This window comes from Thermobia domestica, chromosome 3 (genome assembly GCF_964235325.1).
Source record: "Thermobia domestica chromosome 3, izTheDome1.hap1.1, whole genome shotgun sequence".
NCBI classification, from domain to species: Eukaryota; Metazoa; Arthropoda; class Insecta; order Zygentoma; family Lepismatidae; genus Thermobia; species Thermobia domestica.
The window spans coordinates 9,090,599-9,113,660 of record NC_137456.1 but is presented as its reverse complement, the minus strand read 5'-3'; the positions used below and the strand labels follow the sequence as shown (position 1 = coordinate 9,113,660).

The following is a 23,062-nucleotide window of genomic DNA, read 5'->3' as shown; positions in this document are numbered from 1 at the left end:
GTGAGACAACTAAAATACAGAGCGGTTAATTCGACAGTGGTAATGTAATATAAGGAATTTCTAGTTTTATGTTCCACGGTTATGCCTTTAGACTAAAGAAGGATAGCTAATTAACCCTAAGAAAACCCACGAACAAGATGGTGTCCATTATAAATGTGGCTGGACTGAGATCGAATTAGGGACTTCTCGCAATAGAAGTCAGTGCTCTACCATTGAGTCACCATTCTCGGTGAATTATTCCATATTTTGTGTATCTTTCCAGAAAAAAATATTACAAATATTTCAGCGTAATTTTTCCATTTTACTTTCGTTATTAAATAGTTTGTGTGTGTGTGGTGACGTTATGAAAAGGAGGGTGCTCTGGGCATTTGCCCTGTTGCTCAGTCGGACAGTCGGGTCAACTTCTACAAACCTCATCTTTAAATAAACCAGTTGGATGTCCAATGGAGTTTTGCAAGATTATTTCATGACGTATATAAAGAGTACATATAGGTAAAACAGAGAGGAATTCGATATTGTTTTTAACTAATTTTAATTCTGATTAAATCGCTGATTACCTTGACATAGAACATGAAGTATCTTCGTAAATTGACACCTGTATTTCATACGTACAATGTTGATCAAACAGAGAACCATAAATTTACACTAAAATCGACATAATAATTCCCATCAAAATTACATGATAATATCTTGAAGAAAGTTTTTGACGACTGATAACTTTTTTTGGTTTTTGGAGACAAACGGAAATTCCTTAGTCAGCATCTGTATTCATGAAACAAGAATAGAAAAAAAAAAGAACGTTCTTCCTGAACAAAATCTGTAAGGATTACCCAGGGATTAACTTCAAGTCATGAACAAACTAAGTTTCTTGTTCTCTGTTTGTTAGAAATCGTATGATCTCACCTTAAGCCATAACTTAGCGCTATCTTTCTTTTCTTCTTTTAACTGATAGCTACGTAGAAAAGGTACTTATGATGACATAATACTGCCGAGCTGATTAGAATACTTCTTTTGTGTATCTTTGGATATATATATAAAAGGATTCCTGTGGTTGACAAAGTCACACTGCACACTGCGATTCAACCTAAAGTACTACAACCAGTGTGAGAGCGTCCGAAACATTCAACGATGGCCAACAGAGTCGTAGTTTTTTGTGGTGTCTTAACAGTTCTTTTCGGTTCCCTAATCAGCTCAAGTCTAGGTGCTACAATCACTTATGACTTTGAGAGTGATTTGGGTGATTTGGAGCAGAATCAATGGAACACTGTGTTCTTCCGACAAACTCGGTATGCGGACTTACCAGCGATCTTGGATAATCCGATACCTCGGCCGATTGATGGAGGGACTGGGCTCGCCATTGTTGACCTCTTGGGTCAAGTGTCTGGAGGTGCTGCAATGACCACTCCACTGATTCGAGTTCCCAATGGAGGAAGTGTGATCCTTGACTACTGGACAAGAGCTTACCTGCCCAATGCCAACGGAATCCAGGTCTTCGTTTTGGAAGAGGGAAATCCCTGGCAGATCAAGATTTTGGAGCTCTACGACAAGTCTGGTCCCGCAAATAACCAATTTCGGAGGGCGGCAGGAGTTATTCCCGCTGGACTTAACCAGCCGATTCAGGTAACGTAGTGCATTTAATATTCAAGAGTAAGAAGCAAAATCTTCTGAGTGATCATTTAACATGAAGCAAAGTAATGACCTAATGAAGATAGTATAAGCTGCGAAGCGGTTAGTTTAAGACAAAGGGGAATGGAAAATTTTCTTCGAGAAATTTCAGAAGGTGTAACTTTCAAATAAGCTTATGGAAACAAGCACATAAAGAAGTACTCAAATTTTCGATGTGTGCTTGTGTTGTAGTGGCTAAGGGGTTGAATTATGTTATATTATTAAGATTTGGGAATTGATTGCTTAATGACTAAGTAAACTTAGCATATGACGAAGGACTATGGACATCCAAAAACGGATTTTAGTTAAGCAATTTTCGTTATTTCTGGGTTTCTAGGCCGAGTTTCACTGCACCATAATTCAAATAACTCCCCAACTGGTGCACGATGCTGGGTGAATGCCAAAATGTTCGTGCACCCACCGTGAATCAAACCTAGAACCACTTGCAGGTTACTTTCATTCTAATTGACAAGAGTTTTTTTTATTGTTTGTTTGTTTGTTTAAATTTTAGGCTCTGTTTTCAGCACTCAGCTATATAAGGCATGAACCTACTGTGTAAGGTAGAATTCGAAACCCAACAATGCGTTCGAACTTTTTATTGTTCTCCCACGGGGAACAGGTTCACCATGCGGGGTCGATCCACTACTACTAGCGGGATAGACTTAGAGTACATTCGTAGTTGACTACCCATTTGCAAAAATCTAGAATTTAGCGGAAAATATTTTCCTGAGTTTAATACCTACCTGGAATATTAACTTTCCAGCGCCAGATATTTCATTTTATTCATATTCAAGCCACAGAAGTTTGAAATTTGCTTTTACGAACTTATCCACAATTCCAGTTTTTAATACAAAGTATGATTAAAAAAAATAGGTGAATGTAGTTGCACAGTGCACAAAAAAAAGCTTTGCAACTCCGCCGGATGGTGTTGCTGCTACGCCCGCTCCAATGCCCTAACAATGTTGCGATAGTCGCTAGCCTGATACTCGGAAGTGTACTGTAGGCCAGAGCCCAGCACGGACTGGGCTTGCCCGTTGGCCCGGCCGTGCCCGTTTCAAGTAATATCAAACTGGACTGGGCCCTAACCGGGCCGGGCACATTCCGGGTCGGACACAAATGCTATAGGGCCGAACCGGGCACATTTATTTCCGGGCCAAGCCGGCCCGACTCGGCCCGGACACTCTAAAAGACGGATCGGAAACTAATGTTGACAGTCTATGTTAATCGTTGTATTTGGGAAACTGACTCTTTATTCAAGACTGCAAAGTATTGTAATACTACTACTATTACTACTTCTACTACTACGACTTCTACTATTACTACTAGGACCACTGCTACTACTACTACAACTGCTACGACTTCGCGTCGTTATTGACATGTCTGCTGGTACCAAATTTACCTTTTAAGTACAGAATAAACGGAGAAATGCTAATTATTGTGGCCGGTCTGCGTAGAATGTGAACCAATGCTTGACCTACGAGTGACAACGGTGGCTCAGTAGGTAAAGCACTCACATCTGGTGCTAGAGGTCATCGGATCAATTCCTGCTCATGCTATGTGAGCTTTGTGATGGACAAACACCGTGTGCGTGGGAGTTTTCGGGGTGGTCCCGTTTCCTCCCACTGTTTTTACTCCACCAATTCATCCCATTCATCCATACGGCCTGAGCCGTAGTTACCTAAAGAACGTATGATAAAGTCAAGTACTTGACCTACTAAGTAAATTTGGTACGCTACCATTAGACCACGGATGCCGAAACCGTTAACTGGTGTGTTCATAAGATCAGTGCAATTTGTAGTAATGTTAAATTAGCAACGCAAATGTCAAATGGTGTTACATGTTCCTGTATTGTTTATAGTATGATACTACAAATATAACAAAATATAATGATCAAATAAATCTCCGGTCGATTAGATGTTCATGGAACGGTGGCTCAGTGGTTGAGCGTTCACCTTTGGTGCACGGGGTCCCTGGTTCGATCCCAGCTCGCGCCAAGTGAACTTTGTGGTGGACAAACACCGTGTGTGTGGGGTTTTCTCGGCGTTCTTCCGTTTTCTCCCACTTTATTTATTCCATCATTTCATTTATTTCTCATCATCACCGTCTCCTTTAGCCTGGCCGGCATAACTGTGGGACGTAAAACTAAAAGATTTCATTTTCATTGTTTTGTTTCCGTATTACTAGTAATAGGTAGTATTCGCTGTCGTATTAGTATAGTAATGAGTAGTAGTAGTAGTGGTAGTAGTAATAGTAGTAGCAGCAATAGTGGCAGCAATAGTGGAATTAGTACTAGAATTCGTAATAGTAATAGTAGTATTAGCAGTAGTTGTAGTATTAGTATTACATACGGTGTAGCAGTTTTACATACTCTGTTACTCGTAACGCACTAATGAGTGTAGTACAAGACTTTTCCGTCCATGAGCTGTATTATTGTATAATAAACATGGCTGGACAGAGCAAGTACAGGTAACAAATAGACATACACAATAGGAATATAGAAAGCAAACCTTGGATAACCTTTCACACGATTTTCCCATTCGAAATGGACAAATATACATTGCAATATTATGACGACACATTTATCATTTTCCATTGCATATTGAAGGATTGACTTGACATATCAGACTTGGTTGTTCTCAGGCCGGTTATGCCCGGCTCGTTTGTGCCCAGCCCGTTTAGAGCCCGACTCGTTTGGGCCCGGCCAGTTTAGGGCCCGGCCCGGTTAGAGCCCGGCCCGTTCTCCGCCCGGCTCGAGATTTGGGCCGGGTCGGGTCGAGCCGGGCACAGAATAGAGATTCATCCGGGCCGTCTTCGGGCCTGGGTTTGCAGGGCTCTGCTGTAGGCTACTCTCAATTCACAAGTTTTGTGTTTTAAATACGTTAGAATTAAGTGTATGCTTGGATTGAGGGATTTGTATTTTTGAATTTGTTGCGGGATTGAATTATTGAATTACTTTCGTCCTCAATGACTTCAGACGTAACTTAATAATTACTGGTTTTTCGTCCATTTTAACATCAGTTCTAGGAACAGATTGAATATTTAATCGAGTTATTTCTAATCACTTTTGATTAGCTCCACTAGATAAATTACTAGAGACGACCAGAAACATGTCTTAGGTCGTTTGGAGAAATGTTAAAATAAGTTGGTTTCCAGTATGAATGAAGTCGGTTTCTTTACACGAACCAAAAATTGTGAGATCCATCTAACGGTATTTTATCACTACTTCTGAACCCAAAATTCACAACTCAAACATTAGGTTATTTGGTTATAACTTTGGATGAGGATATTCAGGTATATTTATCCCGTTGTCAAATATCACAGCAAGATCAACGATATCAGAAACAGCGCGATCTCAGAACGACGATCTCAGAAACAGCGCGACTTGTAGGTGTTCACGAATTCCCGCAATTAATGTCTTAAAAATGTCGGAAAAGGACGGTGAAACCACTACCAAACTACAAGAAGTGGAACGTTCACACCTCATTAAAAATTATAACAATTGAAATGGGCATGTGCTCATCGTCATTGGACCGCCAAACAATGGCACAACGTTGGATGGTAAGATGGATCATGATATGGCCTTCATCACATCGATGGCCAGGTCAGAATCTGTCGTATTCCAGCAGAACACCTGCTCGAGACGTACACAGCAGGACTATGCCGATGGCTTCAGTACGATTTGGTCATCCATGGACCCGTTGGTGCGTATGGAGGTCACCGCGATGCCTCCTAGCTATCGACAGGACATTCCTGAACATGTACACCCATTCATTTGGCCACATTTCCAGCTAGTCAAAAGTTTCAGAACAGCGCTCCTCCTCACATGACCAATGATGTGTTGATGTGGTTCGAAGAGCAGAGTCGTGAATTTTAATTGCTGCAATAGGCTCCAATTGCAACCAATAGTAACCTAATTGAACATATTTGGGATATCATTGAATGTTAGAATGGAGCTTATTGTCCCTCAGCAAAATTTACAGGAATTAAGAGCCTTGTGTATGCGGTGCGCTATGGTTCTGATTGCTTCCATACCAAACTGCATTGCTGTTATCTTTCGAGCCAAAAGGTAGACATACCAGATATTAGATAGGCGGTCATAATGTTTTGACTGGTCAGTGTATATAGAAAATACTTCTGGGTAATTCTTTACCGATAAATATTTCCATAATATGAATAAATCACAGTTGTTATCTATGTTCTGTAATTATCAACATGTATAATTAAAAAAAAGAAAGAAAACAATGTGTTTACACGGTGTTAAGTGAGGTTGCTACACTCCTTATCTCAAGCACAGAAAAATCACTGTTTTTGTGATAAAGAAAAAGTTTAGACGGTTGTTCCCTATTCAAATTGGTTTGAGTGTCTAGACAAAGCCTGACAGTTTCAAGTTGTTGATGGTATTCATCTACTTCAATGTCAACTAAATTGTGATGAAACATTAGTCAGCATAAGTGAAGAATTCTTAGGAACAACACTGATTTTCTCATCAACTCTTGAATCGAAGAGTTGGGTATTATAAATATCTTTCTAATAATGACTTTAAAACTCTCTTACCGCGTAATATATAAAATTGAGTTTTCTTTTAGGTAGATTAAATTGAATAACCTTATAGAAACTATTCCTCGTAGTTAAAATGTCCGTTCTTTGCACGGGAAGAATAGGTTAATGCAAAAATGATTGAATGGTACAGTTGAATTCTCTTCCTCTCTGTTAGAATGTATATTCGGATCAAAATGAAATGATGAAAATATAACTTGGCCCCAATCTCTATAATGGAAGTGACTATGTTTGTGACTTAATAACTCGTGAACTACCCTAGATGAGCAAGGGCGCCGATTTCTCTGTAAATTTGGGAGAGGGGGGCATTCAGACGCAGAAGGCAATAAATATGAGAATTTTAAGACAAATTGCATTGAAATTATGCCAAATATTGTATATTCATAAATACAACGAGGGCCCAAATGAACTTTGGGGGTGCCCGAGCCCCTTCGGCCCCCCCAGGATCGGCGCCCTTGCAGATAAGGTCTGAACCTGAGATGCATTTTATCATTTAACTTTGACGATGCAACTTAAGGGAGGGGTAAGGGGGAGAAATATAAAAATGATCGAAAATAATCGATATTAGTGTCGAATCCATAGTTTTGGGGATAGCTGAGATAAACAGTGACACTTCCGACGCTGCTTAAATCCAAATTCAGCCTCGTAGCTTGGGGTAGGGGGAGATATATATATAAAGGAGTTTTGCATTTAAAATTTTCATTCAACCTAGCAAAGTGGGTAATCAACACTAGTATATTCTAAAATTCATTTTAAACGTCTCAATAGTTTTCTGACTTTTGCAAAAAGCTCCAAAATGCCCATGGTTTGCTCAAGTGCAATTTTTTTCCGTGAAATTTTTCTAATTGTCGTTCCCAAGCACTGGCTCCTTCTACAGTAGTAGTGCAGGAACAAAGATATGTCGGCGAATATCCCTATACTAGAGGCGGATGCTCTAGATCAGTGATCGCTAAATCGTCGATCGCGAGCTAACTAGTAGTTCAGGGTGAAATTTTCCGTAGATTGCGTTAACGCTCCGGTTGGCTAACCTTGATTTCTCCTCTGAGCTGATGCTAACGACAGGGGGCGCTGATGACAACTGCTTGTTTCCCCGTGCAACTACTATCCCCATGCAGTTGATTGTATACGCGTCGGGTTCTACACGTTGTTTTTCGTGTGTATATTAGACATTTGCTAAACGTTATGTTTTTCGTGTGTATATTAGACATTTGCTAAACGTTATGTTTTTCGTGTGTATAGTAGACATTTGCAAAACGTTATGTTTTTCGTGTGTATATTAGACATTTGCTAAACGTTATGTTTTTCGTGTGTATATTAGACATTTGCTAACCTGGATAGTTTGATTTTATATTTACTAGAAATGTAAGTTTATAGGCAATTAACAAATGTAAGATTTTCTTTTTTTAAAAGTTGATAATTCTTTTGGTTGGTAGCTCTCACAGTAGGATTTAAAAACGGTATGGTAGCTCACAAGATTCATGAGTTTGGCGACCACTGCTCTAGATTGTGGTCTTTTTACCTTTTAAATACTTGTCAGGGATATTTTCAAATCTTTTGTTCTGTACACTCAATGATCGAAGTCCTACAATCAGCTTGTAGCTCGGGAAATTTTTGAGATCTTTTATCTTCACTCGGTCCATCTCAGTTCCTAGGTTGTTTTGGTATGTAACGACACATATTCTTGTATGTAAGCCTTATTTCTCATATATGTATATATATATTCAATATGTATTAATATTGAATATCGAAGTGGGACTCAAACTCAAAACTTTAGTATCACTTTGGTCTTGGAAAGCTCTTTAATAACTATTGTTTTGTTTATTGCCAGTTCTTCCAAGACAGTCAATATCTTGTCTGATATAGATTCATATACCATAAGGTGTCAGAGACTATTTCTTAATTGAAAAAAATTAAATATTTCTGCTCAGTGTTATCATCCTAGGTATTACTTTTAACTGGTTTACTTATAAAATTATTTTAGAATATTTGCTACGTTATTTGCTGAAAACGTATTGCCTTGCCATATTTCTTCTTCAATCTGTTCATCTTTGTAAGTGAACATAAGTTAATTATCTTTCTTCTTCAGCTATGGATATATGGCAATCAAGGTAATGGAACTAGAGTAGACGCTGTCGCCATTGATAATTTAAGTATTGAGGGAGTAGAAGATGAGTCAGGTGATGGAGGATGTGAGAGTACTGAAGAATCAACGGCAGCTCCAACAACTCAGTCTACTACAACAGAAGCTCCTGCGACGGAGCCTTCTACAACAGAAGCAACTACGTCACCAGCGCCTACAACAGAACCCACGACACAAGAACCTTCAACTACTGCTGAACCAACTGAAGAACCTTCAAGCTCTCCTGAGCCTACTGAAGGACCCTCAAGCTCTCCAGAACCTAGTGAAGAACCATCAACCTCCCCAGAACCAAGCGATGAACCATCTACAGCTTCTGACGCAACAGAAGAAGAACCATCAAGTTCTCCAGAACCAAGCGAAGAACCATCAACTTCTCCAGAGCCAACCGATGAGCCATCTACAGCTTCTGACGCAACAGAAGAAGAACCATCAAGTTCTCCAGAACCAAGCGAAGAACCATCAACTACCCCAGAACCAAGCGATGAGCCATCTACAGCTTCTGACGGAACAGAAGAAGAACCATCAAGTTCTCCAGAACCAAGCGAAGAACCATCAACTTCTCCAGAACCAAGCGATGATCCATCTACAGCTTCTGACGCAACAGAAGAAGAACCATCAAGTTCTCCAGAACCAAGCGAAGAACCATCAACTTCTCCAGAGCCAACCGATGAGCCATCTACAGCTTCTGACGCAACAGAAGAAGAACCATCAAGTTCTCCAGAACCAAGCGAAGAACCATCAACTACCCCAGAACCAAGCGATGAGCCATCTACAGCTTCTGACGCAACAGAAGAAGAACCATCAAGTTCTCCAGAACCAAGCGAAGAACCATCAACTTCTCCAGAACCAAGCGATGAGCCATCTACAGCTTCTGACGCAACAGAAGAAGAACCATCAAGTTCTCCAGAACCAAGCGAAGAACCATCAACTTCCCCAGAGCCAACCGATGAGCCATCTACAGCTTCTGGCGCAACAGAAGAAGAACCATCAAGTTCTCCAGAACCAAGCGAAGAACCATCAACTTCTCCAGAGCCAAGTGATGAGCCATCAAGTTCACCAGAACCAACTGAGGACTCTTCAGCGGCTCCCGAAACAACTACTGAATCTGCGAATACTGAAGACGAAGGCGAAGGGACAAGCGATGGAGTCTCAAGTTCTGATGCTACTACCTCTGACAGCAATGAAGCTACAACTGGAGATCTTTGTCCTCAACCAACAACTCCTGCACAAAATTCCTCTGAATCTTCAACACCTGAACCATCAACGGCTTCTCCATCTACAGAAAGTTCTACTGCCCAAGCAACAACAGAACCCCAACCAAGCACAACCGAAGCAGAACCTAGCACAACAGAAGACTCTAGTGAAACATCAAACTCCTCTGAAGCTTCAACTGATCCCACCACGAATGATTCCGAATCATCATCTGCGGATCCTGGTACCACAGAAGCCTCTACTGAGGGATCTAGTACTTCAGAGGCATCCACAGAAGGATCTAGCACAGCAGGAACAACATCTAGTCAGACATCCACTGAAGGCGATAACGATGGTGGTGAGAACGATAACGATGGTGGTGATAACGATAACGATGGTAACGATGAAGATGATGATAATAACAACGATGGTAACGACGACGACGACGACGATGATGATGATGATGATGATGATAACAATGCTAGTGGTGGTAACGACGATGATGACGATGATGATAACAATGCTAGTGGTGGTAACGACGATGATGATAACAATGCTAGTGGTGGTAACGACAATGATGATGACGATGATGATGATAACAATGCTGGTGGTGGTAACGACGATGATGACGTTGATGATGATAACAATGCTAGTGGTGGTAACGACGATGACGACGATGATGATGAAAACAATGTTAGTGGTGGTGATGATGAAGATAATAACAATAGTAACGGCGCAGATGATGACAGCAATGGAGACGGAAATAGCGATGAAGATGGAGATAGTGGTAACAGCGGTAGTGATGATGGTGATGGTAGCAGCAACAGCAGCAATGATGATGATGATGATGATGACGATGATAGTGATGGTAGCAGCAACAGCAGCAGCGGAATTGACGATGGCAATAGTAGCAGTGGCGGAAGCAGTGGTGAAGATGATAATCAGGGAAGTAACGAAGATGATGATGATGAGGGAAGTCAGGAAAACAGTCGAGGAAGCCGCGAAGATAGCCGTGGAAGCCGAGAAGTCTCTTTCAAGCTTGACAGACCAATTAACCCAAAATTTAAGTATCAGCGTGCCTGATCTAGCATGGATAAATATTTCAAATACTTACCCGAAATGCATTCCAAATTAAAATTAGTTTTGTCTTGATTGCATCCTATGCGTTTAGCTACACTAATTGTCAAAAATCGTAACGAACAAATTACGAACAAGTTTATGATTACATGCGTGATAAAGTGTATTACTCCATGACACATTAATTACCTTCTGTTAATATGTATTCATGGTTACGATAAAATAAATGAAAAAAATATATTTATACTATTTTGTTTTCTGAGAGCACCATTTTTATTTACTATATCAATGGTAGTTAACCTAAAATACATAATTTGCTGAGCACAGAATTTACATGCAATCATTTAGAATTAGGATATTAATTATATTTATGATTACTTGTTCAAGTAAATATTTTAAATTGTTCATGGTTTTTGGTAAAATCCTTAATTGTAAAATTTCTTGGAAGGGATCCATACGTATATTAGACCTTTAAGGATCCTGATAGCTGCTGTCGCTACTAAGAAATTGGGCAATTAATAATAGACAATGTAGGTGTTTGGCTGCATTTATACTTTACTTTACACTAATGGAACTAACAAATCTATGGAATTATTCAATTATATATGTATATACACTTCACTTTATACTAACGAAGCTAACAAGACTAACAAAATGTCTAACTATATACTAATTTTACTTTACACAAATAAGTCTAACAATTATTGGTAAGTATGTATCTCACTATAAACATACTTCACTTTACACTTATGGAACTAACAAATCTATGGAAGTGTGTATAAATATAGGGCCAACACACTTTTCATTTTACACTAATGGAGCTATTAAGTCTAACAAAATGTTTAACTATATACTAATTTCACTTTACACAAATAAGTCTAACAATTATTGGTAAGTATGTGTCTCACTATAAACATACTTCACTTTACACTAATGGAACTAACAAATCTATGGAATTATCCAATTATATATATACACTTCATTTTACACTAATGGAGCTATTAAGTCTAATAAAATGTTAAATTATATACTAATTTCACTTTACACAAATAAGTCTAACAATTATTGGTAAGTGTGTGTCTCACTATAAACATACTTCACTTTACACTAATGGAACTAACAAATATATGAAATTATCAAATTATATATATACACTTTATTTTACACTGATGGAGCTATTAAGTCTAACAAAACGTCTAACTATATACTAATTTCACTTTACACAAATAAGTCTAACATTTATTATGTATGTGCCTCACTATAAACATACTTCACTTTACACTAATGGAATTAACAAGTATATGTAACTAACCAATTCAACAACAAATAGTTGATAATGAGGGTGTTGGGCTGCATTTATACTTCACTTTACACTGATGGAAGTAACAAGTCTAACAAAAGTGTCTGACTATTTACCAATTCCACTTTCACTTTATACTAACTAATGATACTAATACGTTTACTTATGTATGACTGCATTCTTACTACACTTTACAATAATGGAACTAGTAAGTTCAATAAAAGTGTCTGACTATATACTAATCTTACTTTACAAAAATAAGTTTAATACTTCACTTTATACTAATGGAATTAACAAGTCTATGAAATTATTAAGTTATTTTGTACTTCACTTTATACTAATGGAGCTAACAAGTCTAACAAAAGTGTCTGACTATATACCAATTTCACTTTACACAAATATGTCTAACAACTGTTGACAAGTATGTGTCTCATTATAAACACACTTCACTTTACACTAATGGAACTAACAAGTTTATGAAACTAACCAATTAGATAAAAAAAATAAATGATGTAGGTGTATGGCTGCATTTATACTTCACTTTACAATATTAGAACTAACAAGTCTAACAAAACTGTGACTATATACCGATTTCACTTTACATAAATAAGTCTAACAATTATTGGTAAGTATGTGTCTCACTGCAAATATACTTCACATTACACCAATGGAACTAACAAGTATATGTAACTAACCAATTCAACAACAAATAGTTGATAATGTGGGTGTTGGGCTGCATTTATACTTCACTTTACACTGATGGAACTAACAAGTCTAACAAAAGTGTCTGACTATTTACCAATTCCACTTTCACTTTATACTACCTAATGATACTAATACGTATAACAACTAAGAACTGGTAACGTGCCTGATTATACATATACTCCACTTAACACTAATGAATGTAGCAACAATTGACAATGTAAGTTTCTACTTGAATACTTCACTTTACACTGATGGAACTAACAAGTCTATGGAATTATCCAATTATATTTATACTTCACTTTACACTAATGGAACTAACAAGTCCAACAAAAGTGTCTGACTATTTACTAGTTCCACTTTCACTTCATACTAACTAATGATACTAATACGTATAACAACTAACAACTGGTAACGTGCCTGATTATACATATACTCCACTTAACACTAATGAGTGTAGCAACAATTGGTAATGTAAGTTTCTACTTGCATACTTTACTTTACACTAATAGAACTAACAAGTCTAACAAAAGTGTCTGACTATTTACCAATTCTACTTTACACAAATATGTCTAACAACTGTTGCCAAGTATGTGTCTCATTGGAAACATACTTCACTTTATACTAATGGAACTAACAAGTATAAGGAACTCACCAATTCAACAACAAATAATAGATAATGTAGTGTTTGGCTGCATTTATACTTCACTTTACACTAATAGAACTACAAGTCTAACAAAACTGTCTATATACCGATTTCACTTTACACAAATAAGTCTAATAATTATTGGTAAGTATACGTCTCACTGTAAATATACTTCACATTACAATAATGGAACTAATAAGTATATGGAACTAACCAATTCAACAAGAAATAATAGATAATGTAGTGTTTGGCTCCACTTATACTTCACTTTACACTGATGGAACTAACAAGTCTATGGAATTATCCAATTATATTTATACTTCACTTTACACTAATGGAACTAACAAGTCTAACAAAAGTGTCTGACTATTTACCAGTTCCACTTTCACTTTATACTAACTAATGATACTAATACGTATAACAACTAACAACTGGTAACGTGTCTGATTATACATATACTCCACTTAACACTAATGAGTGTAGCAACAATTGACAATGTATGTTTCTACTTGAATACTTCACTTTACACTGATGGAACTAACAAGTCTATGGAATTATCCAATTATATTTATACTTCACTTTACACTAATGGAACTAACAAGTCTAACAAAAGTGTCTGACTATTTACCAGTTCCACTTTCACTGTATACTAACTAATGATACTAATACGTATAACAACTAACAACTGGTAACGTGTCTGATTATACATATACTCCACTTAACACTAATGAGTGTAGCAACAATTGACAATGTATGTTTCTACTTGAATACTTCACTTTACACTGATGGAACTAACAAGTTTATGGAATTATCCAATTATATTTATACTTCACTTTACACTAATGGAACTAACAAGTCCAACAAAAGTGTCTGACTATTTACTAGTTCCACTTTCACTTCATACTAACTAATGATACTAATACGTATAACAACTAACAACTGGTAACGTGTATGATTATACATATACTCCACTTAACACTAATGAGTGTAGCAACAATTGACAATGTATGTTTCTACTTGAATACTTCACTTTACACTGATGGAACTAACAAGTTTATGGAATTATCCAATTATATTTATACTTTACTTTACACTAATGGAACTAACAAGTCCAACAAAAGTGTCTGACTATTTACCAGTGACGTGGCGTGACACTTTGACGATTGTTACCGGTTGCTGATACTACAAGTAACTCTTGTTTCTCAATAACAGAAAATCTAGTACTCACTTTTTCTTTCAGAGTATCCACCATTTCAAACTATAGGCATTGGCAAAGGGGTCAAATCCCACTTCATTTACTCTTGACCTTTTTGAACAATGTGACTCTTCAGGTTCTTTCATTTTTTTTACTAAATATTATTGAAACTGTCTCTCAATGATCTTAGACATTTCTTCAAACTCAACTGTTTTCTTTCTGCAGTAACCTACATCATGAACTTTCTTTTGTAAGATATTGAACAAGATTTCTTATCTTGATGCTATAACAGAAAACAGTTCAAGTAAAAAATTGAACTCAAAACTTTGAAATGTTTGATAGAATTTTGCTACACAAACTCTGGTTTGAGAATCCTGTTCGTCCGTTTTATCCATCATGGATTTAAAGACTCCTAACAATTCATCTTTAAAGACATACAGCACATCATTTACCCTACTTCTATTTGAGACTGTTGGGATACTTTTGTTGACTAAATAATCCAGAGCATTTGTTCTTTTTGAAGACTTCGAGGAAGAAGAAGCAAGTCCCAACACAATTAAAAAAAAAAAAAAAAAACTTATACCCTTTTTCAGTAGCGTAACTTGAAGCTTCAGTGTCCCCGCAACCTAGTTATGCACCCCTAGTTTCGATATATTTTGCGACCCTGGAGCTCGTGTGCCCCCCCCCTCCGCTACGAAGGTTGCGGGGGTGCTATTTACGCCTGTGTCCTTTTGTATAATCAACGGACTTTTCTAAAACTAAATTAAGTCTATGGGCATAAGAATGAAAATATAATTAACAAGAGGCTGCAGTTCCCTACCTCACCAACCATAACTGGAGTTTCATCATATGTTTGAGCAACAAGTTTTCCATATTGAAAATTAGTCAGACAGTCAAACTGCGGCACGACGAAGACGATTGCAGTTCTTTTTCAACACACCAAACTGCATCAAAGTGCAAATTCAACTAGTAGGCTAGCGGCTAGAGTTGGAAATTTGTTGCATCGAAAGTTTTCTATACTAAATCAAAAACAAATATTTTCAACTTAATTAGCATAAATCCTAAATAATAATAATTACTCGAATTGCAAGGAGCGCGGGCAATATCTCTGCTTTGCTCTAATTATTACTATTCCCCCTTGCTCTTGAAACAGTTCCCATATAGCACAATGTGTTTTATCGATACGCGTTTCCATATATTTAATGACACTTCAGGGACTGGCAATATCTTTGCTCCTTCAGGCATGAGATAACCATCTAAATTTATATATACTGTTTAAACAGAAATAAAATCTCAATTTTTTAAACAAATAATGCCCGTAAGCTCAAATTAACATTCAATGAGAAACTTTATTTTGAACCAAAGTAAACCTATATTAAATTTTTGTTAGAATATCCTATGGAATATATTCTTCTTGTTCACTGTTGCTGTATTATTCAAATTTAAAGATAACGTATTAACATACAAAAGTCGTGTAAAAATGATAGATTAACATATAAATAATGCACTAGAACATCAGTCTCAGAGTAGCACGTGTTAAATGTTATTAGTATGAAAAACCTGCTACTTATATTTCTTCGAAATTGTATGCTGTTAAGACAGTGAAATAACCTTATGAATACTGAAATTACAGCCAAGTTTCTATCCTTAGAATAGGGAAGCAAACGAAACAGTATAGTAGAGTTACCGCCCGCTCGATCCTCTCTCTACACAACGCCTCTACAGCCAGAGGAGAGCGAATAGACTCCTAAGCAGGCGGTGAGTAGAATATACATGATGATATTCTAGATTCTCCTTGTTTTGACAAGGAACGTTCCTATTTTTTCCTGTTCCACTCAGCCGAACGGTAACATAAGGGCTATTCCGAAAGTCCAAATACGAGCTCGCAGGATGCTTCTGGCTGGCACGCTAAAAGGTGCTTCTGGAGTGAACGAACGCTATCGGAGTTCGCGTTACCTCTGAAATCTGCGGTATCAACAACAGTATGCTCCTATTTGGTGTTGGCATGTTGCATTCGTTCACAATGTAAATGAAGCACAGGCCATCCAAACTTTTTTTTTAAAAAAAAAAGAAAACAAAAAAGAAAGAAAGAAAAGAAAAAGGAAAATGTAAACATCTTCCCATGTCGATAATGAAATTTGAAAATATATGAAAACAACGAAAAACTAATATTTTTACCATTACCGCCGGTAACAGCGGTAATATGCACTACACGTCCCTGCTATTTACTAGTTCCACTTTCACTTCATACTAACTAATGATACTAATACGTATAACAACTAACAACTGGTAACGTGCCTGATTATACATATACTCCACTTAACACTAATGAGTGTAGCAACAATTGACAATGTAAGTTTCTATTTGTATACTTCACTTTACGCTAATGGAACTAACAAGTCTAACAAAAGTGTCTGACTATTTACCAATTCCACTTTCACTTTTTACTAATGATACTATATCTAACAACTAACAACTGGTAACGTGCCTGATTAAAAATATACTCCTCTTAACACTAATGAGTGTAACAACTATTGATAATGTAAGTATCTGACTATATGCATAATTCACGTTGAGCTAATGGAACTAACAAGTCTAACAACTAGGGGTCTAATAATTTTTAACGTGTTCGACTACATCCATAATTCACTTTACATTAATAGAACTAACAAACTTAACAACTAACCATTGGTAAAGGTGCTTGATTACATACATACTTCACTTTATACTAATGAGTGTTATAACTATTAGTGCCTGACTTTAAGCATACTTCACTTTATGCTAATGGAACTAACAAGTCTTAAAAACTAATAATCGACAACGTATTTGACTACACACATACTTCACTTTACATTAATGGTAACGTTCTAGATTATATACATGCTTTACTTCACATTATCGGAGCTAGAGTTCTCTCTTGACTATATGGTTAGTGCATGCATTCTTGGCACGGAAGGCAGGGTTTAATTAACAGTGGGACCTTATGTGGTTCGGTTTCTACGTTAAATTGTTCGGATTCTGCGAGATATAATCAAAGAGTACAGTGAATCATTTTATTACGAAACAAGTAAGCTTATATCAAATGTGAATCGATCTCCTTCAAATTACTCCCTTCGGCTTAGGATACACATATTCCAAGGTTGATTTCACGATTGGAAGCACCTCTGGGAGTCTTTCTTTATGGTCTTCAACTGCGCTGTAATCACCTCTGAATGCCGAGAATGGTGTTAATTTTTATTTTATTTTTACCACTACTGTTTTGATTTTTCGGAAGAACCAAAAGAGGCATGGTGTTATATACGGAAATACGGCAGATGTGGCCAAACAGGTCAAACACTCACGGTCGTGAATCATAAGTCGGGCAACGAATTTCACACTGACTGTTCTGATTTGCAAATCGGTGGTTAAAATGCTTTGCACCATCTCGTATGAGATGTTTACTAATTTCTGATGGTTTTGAATAGTCATTTATCTGTTTGAACGAATCATTTGACACTTTTTGGAGATTTTCATCTGTTTTTTGACGTTTAAGGACGTCCCGATCGTTGCTCGACTTCAACCGGCACATTGCCGTTTTTGAATCGCTCGTACCACCTATAAACAGTGTTCAACGTCACTGCTTCATCGAGATACATTAATCTAAACATTTTCTGAGCTTTAACACTTTGTTACGGCTTAAAAGAAAACTTGATCCTTGATCCATGATGCACGACAGGCACTCTTAACACGTTCTCGCTGCCCCTGGAAGCCAACTTGTTCATACTCCACTTTGACTGTCACAAAATTTCACGCTACCGGAGGAGGAGGGAGGTTTACTAGTTGAAATGAATAACTCGTCGATAGGTGTCGCTGAACAACTGCATTCACAACTACTCTTCGATCACACCTCGCATACAGAAAGATAAAATCCCTGTATAGTGATTTAAAAAAAATGGGGAAGAGGTGAATCATCCATTTCTTCTTTCTTGCAGTATGAACAATTGGGAAGCCTAAAAAAAAAAAAAAAAAAAAAAACATATATAAGCCAAATCACATCAAAATCGAAAAAGTAAAAGTAATCGAGGAAAATTAGTTTCTTATATAATTTAAATAATAAAACTTCAAAGTGGCCAGAGCTTTGCTTTTGAATGCTTACTCTTGACCGATTTCAAACACAACCAACGGAAATGACTGGGGAAAACTTAAAGAAAATATTCGATTTTAGTAAATTGTTTACTAAAATCGAATATTTTTAACGTACAAAATTACAAAATTACTTTGTATGTATATTTGAAAAAAAAAATGAAATGAAATCTTTAACTTTTAAGTCCCACGGTTATGCCGGTTATGCTAAAGGAGACGGTGATAATGGCAAATGAGTGAAATGAAGAAAGTGGGAGGAAACGGGAGAACTCCGAGAAAACCCACGTGCACGGTGTTTGTCCACCACAAGGTGGACACGGCGCGAGCTGGGATCAAACCACGGACCCCAAGCACCGGAGGTCAACGCTCTACCACTGAGCCACCGCTTTCGGCATCTGTGGCTATGTTAGGCCGTCACTAGGATTAGGATTAGGAATTAGATTTCTGGGCTTTCGGCATCTGTGGCCATGTTAGGCCGTCGCTAGAATTAGGATTAGGAATTGGATTTCTGGGCTTTCGGCATCTATGGCCGTGTTACTCCATCACTAGGATTAGATTGGGGATTAGATTTCTGGGCTTTCGGCATCTATGACCATGATAGGCCGTCGCTAGAATTAGGATTAGGAATTGGATTTCTGGGCTTTCGTCATCTATGGCCGTGTTACTCCGTCACTAGGATTAGGATTAGGAACTAGATTTCTGGGCTTTCGGCATCTGTGGCCATGTTAGCCCGTCACTAGGATTAGGATTAGGAATTAGATTTCTGGGCTTTCGGCATCTATGGCCGTGTTACTCCGTCACTAGGATTAGGATTAGGAATTAGATTTCTGGGCTTTCGGCATCTGCGGCCATGTTAGCCCGTCACTAGGATTAGGATTAGGAATTAGATTTCTGGGCTTTCGGCATCTGTGGCCATGTTAGCCCTTGACTAGGATTAGGATTAGAAATTAGATTTCTGGGCTTTCGGCATCTGTGGCCATGTTAGGCCCATCACTAGGATTAGGAATAGGAATTAGATTTCAGGGCTTTCGGCATCTGTGGCCATGTTAGCCCGTCACTAGGATTAGGATTAGAAATTAGATTTCTGGGCTTTCGGCATCTGTGGCCATGTTAGCCCTTGACTAGGATTAGGATTAGAAATTAGATTTCTGGGCTTTCGGCATCTGTGGCCATGTTACCCCGTCACTAGGATTAGGATTAGGAATTAGATTTCTGGGCTTTCGGCATCTGTGGCCATGTTAGCCCTTCACTAGGATTAGGAATAGGATTTAGATTTCAGGGCTTTCGGCATCTGTGGCCATGTTAGGCCGTCACTAGGATTAGGATTAGGAATTACATTTCAGGGCTTTCGGCATCTGTGGCCATGTTAGCCCTTCACTAGGATTAGGATTAGGAATTACATTTCACGGCTTTCGGCATCTGTGGCCATGTTAGCCCTTGACTAGGATTAGGATTAGGAATTACTTTTCAGGGCTTTCGGGATCTGTGGCCATGTTAGCCCGTCACTAGGATTAGGATTAGGAATTACATTTCAGGGCTTTCGGCATCTGTGGCCATGTTAGCCCTTACTAGGATTAGGATTAGGAATTACATTTCAGGGCTTCCGGCATCTGTGGCCATGTTAGCCCGTCACTAGGATTAGGATTAGGAATTACATTTCAGGGCTTTCGGCATCTGTGGCCATGTTAGCCCTTGACTAGGATTAGGAATTACTTTTCAGGGCTTTCGGGATCTGTGGCCATGTTAGCCCGTCACTAGGATTAGGATTAGGAATTACATTTCAGGGCTTTCGGCATCTGTGGCCATGTTAGCCCTTGACTAGGATTAGGCTTAGGAATTACATTTCAGGGCTTTCGGCATCTATGGCCATGTTAGGCCGTCACTAGGATTAGGATTAGGAATTAGATTTCAGGGCTTTCGGCATATATAGCCATGTTTGTCTGTCATGTATGAGAGATGACGTAATTCGAGGATCATACTATCCGGGGAAAGGAAAGGACGAAAGGATTGAGTAAGGAAGGAAGCGGCCTGGGACCTGTACTTTAGGTACCATTCCGAGATTTGCCTGAGGAAAACCCAGGAAAACTTCTTTCAGGATACCTTACCTGAAAATCCTTTAACACTTTCTCGACCGAGTTTCCCCACAGGGAACCGAACCCGGAATCTGTTCGCTCATTTGTCCCAGTGTATATGCACTAGGATGGAAAGAAGAAAATTAGATTATTTTTTAAAAAAAATTCTAATGCTGCGGTAAAGTTGCTCTTTTATATTAAAAAGGCAAAAGTAAAAGTTTAGGGTAATCGGAGCATATTTAGAGATACCGGAAGTACGATAAAATGTCATAAATTAGGTCTAGACATTTCGGGCCTTAAGCAGAGTTGTTTTGAGTTCTGATTAACGCCATACTACGGAGTTGACTAAAGGATGGTTATCGAAATTGTATTCATAGCTTCTTATTAGGACGTAGTATTTGACGAAGTTAATCACATGTGACTAATTAATCTAGAGCAGAGACTAATCTTTTACCCACGGTTTAGCGTGCGACACAACATTTCGTATTTCATCTATTTTCCTTTTTACAGACTACGCATGCGCTCATCTCCATTTCCATAGTTGCCACATTTATTTTACTCACGGATGCATTGGGGTTCTATAAGTTAATCATACGCAAATCCTTTTTTAGTTGTACTCAAAGTAGACTCTGAATACCAAAAAGTGCACCTTCCTTAGTAAAGAGTTAGTATGCTTACTAACTAGTCAATGACTAACTTTCGATTAACGAATTCTCTCTGAATACCACCCTTCTTGTTCTATTGCACTCTTTCTTTCAATTTTCTATTTACACTATACAAATTTTAACTATAATAAATAACTCTTTTAACTGGAGAAACAAACTTTTTGGGGAAGATCAGGAGAGACTCAAATTTACGAAGAGGTTAAAAAAATTAAACTATGTGGAAGAAATCAAAATCAACTTTTTGAAAAAAATGAACAAGAAATTATTGCATACTAAGATAAAATTGTTACTCCGTTTTTCTCCTCCTCCCCCGAAAAAAGATATTTTTTTTTTCGGAGTTCGATACCCATGCGAGTCCATGTTCTTCGGATCTAACGTTAAACTGTAGCTGCAACTGTCATCAGTGTTGCCAGATCTGAAGATGAAAAAGTACGGTAGTCAGGTTAAACTTCTCAATATAATGAAAGCAAATTGAGTTGGAAATACATAAGATGTCTGAGTTGGCAATAGTCAGGCTGCAACCGCAGTTTCGGACTGTTGGAGGTTGTATATTAGGCAAAACTCCATACTACATCAGAAGCAGTAGAGCTGGAGTGTGCAATGAACTGGGCAAGTGGTGATAGTATAAAATCGACGACTTTTTCTGGTTTTCGAGGAGATATATTTGCTTAAATTAGTTTTGTGGGCTCCAGGGGCGGATCCAGGACGGACTTCTGGCGGGGGGGGGGGGGGCGGTGCGTTGTAATACTGCTACTTAGAGCTACTTTTAAGAGCTCCAAACTCTGGGGTGGGTTTTATTTATATATAAAAAATAAGAGTTTTCTCTTCTGGGGGGTGGGGGCGATTGCCCCGATCGGCCCCCTGGACCCGCCTCTGGTGGGCTCTGAAATACACTTTACAATGTTTACAATATGCTTTTTGACTTTTATTGCCCACTTCTTCAATTCATTCGCTAAATTCTTTATCTGGGAGCCATGGATTTAAGAAGGTTTTATCTAGGGATGGCCAGAACCGGTTCCTGGTGGAACTGGTTTTCGGGTCTGAACGGATCCGGTTCCGGAACAGGTTTTTCGGATCCAGGTCTGGAACCGGTTCCTAAGATTCGGTTCTGGAACCGGGTTTTCGGATCCAGGTCTGGAAACGGTTCCTAAGATTCGGTTCTGGAACCGAGTTTTCAGATCCAGGTCTGGAACCGGTTCCTAAGATTCGGTTCTGGAACCGGGTTTTCGGATCCAGGTCTGGAACCGGGTTTTCGGATCCAGGTCTGGAACCGGTTCCTAAGATCCGGTTCTGGAACCGGGTTTTCGGATCCAGGTGTGGAACCGGTTCTGAAAACCGGATTTCCGAGAACCGGTTCCTCGCGGAACCGGATCTTTATGGCCATCCCTAGTTTTATCGTATCTCCAGTTACCTATTATGTTAATATGGATAATACAGTAACACAATTACATTTGCACAATTCCGTACAAATATTAGACCTAGGGATTATCTGAGACAGCAACACGGTCAGTGACACTGCAACAGTGCAAAGTCAACAAAAGTCTAGTATTGTCAAATCTGGAGATTAAAAACTTACCGCCTTATGGTAAGTCATTTTGACGTACGGTTAGCGTCATACTAAAGGCATGACTACTGTATTTAACATATGTTAGTAGCACTCTTTAGTATGCCACTAATCACGCGTCAAAACAACTCTGCATAAGGCCATTAGTGTTAAAGTTAGCTAATAT

General features: G+C 38.3%; 1 protein-coding gene across 1 annotated transcript in view; it reads left to right on the top strand.

Moving 5' to 3' along the window:
• The first annotated feature begins 1,051 nt into the window (after nucleotides 1–1,051).
• Nucleotides 1,052–23,062, top strand: part of LOC145682394 (uncharacterized) — a 31,927-nt gene continuing 9,916 nt past the window's right edge. Inside the window, exon 1 of the mRNA XM_081753998.1 lies at nucleotides 1,052–1,620. Within this exon, the coding sequence (XP_081610124.1) occupies nucleotides 1,129–1,620 (492 nt within the window). The 5' untranslated portion in view covers nucleotides 1,052–1,128. The remainder of the gene's footprint in view (nucleotides 1,621–23,062) is intronic.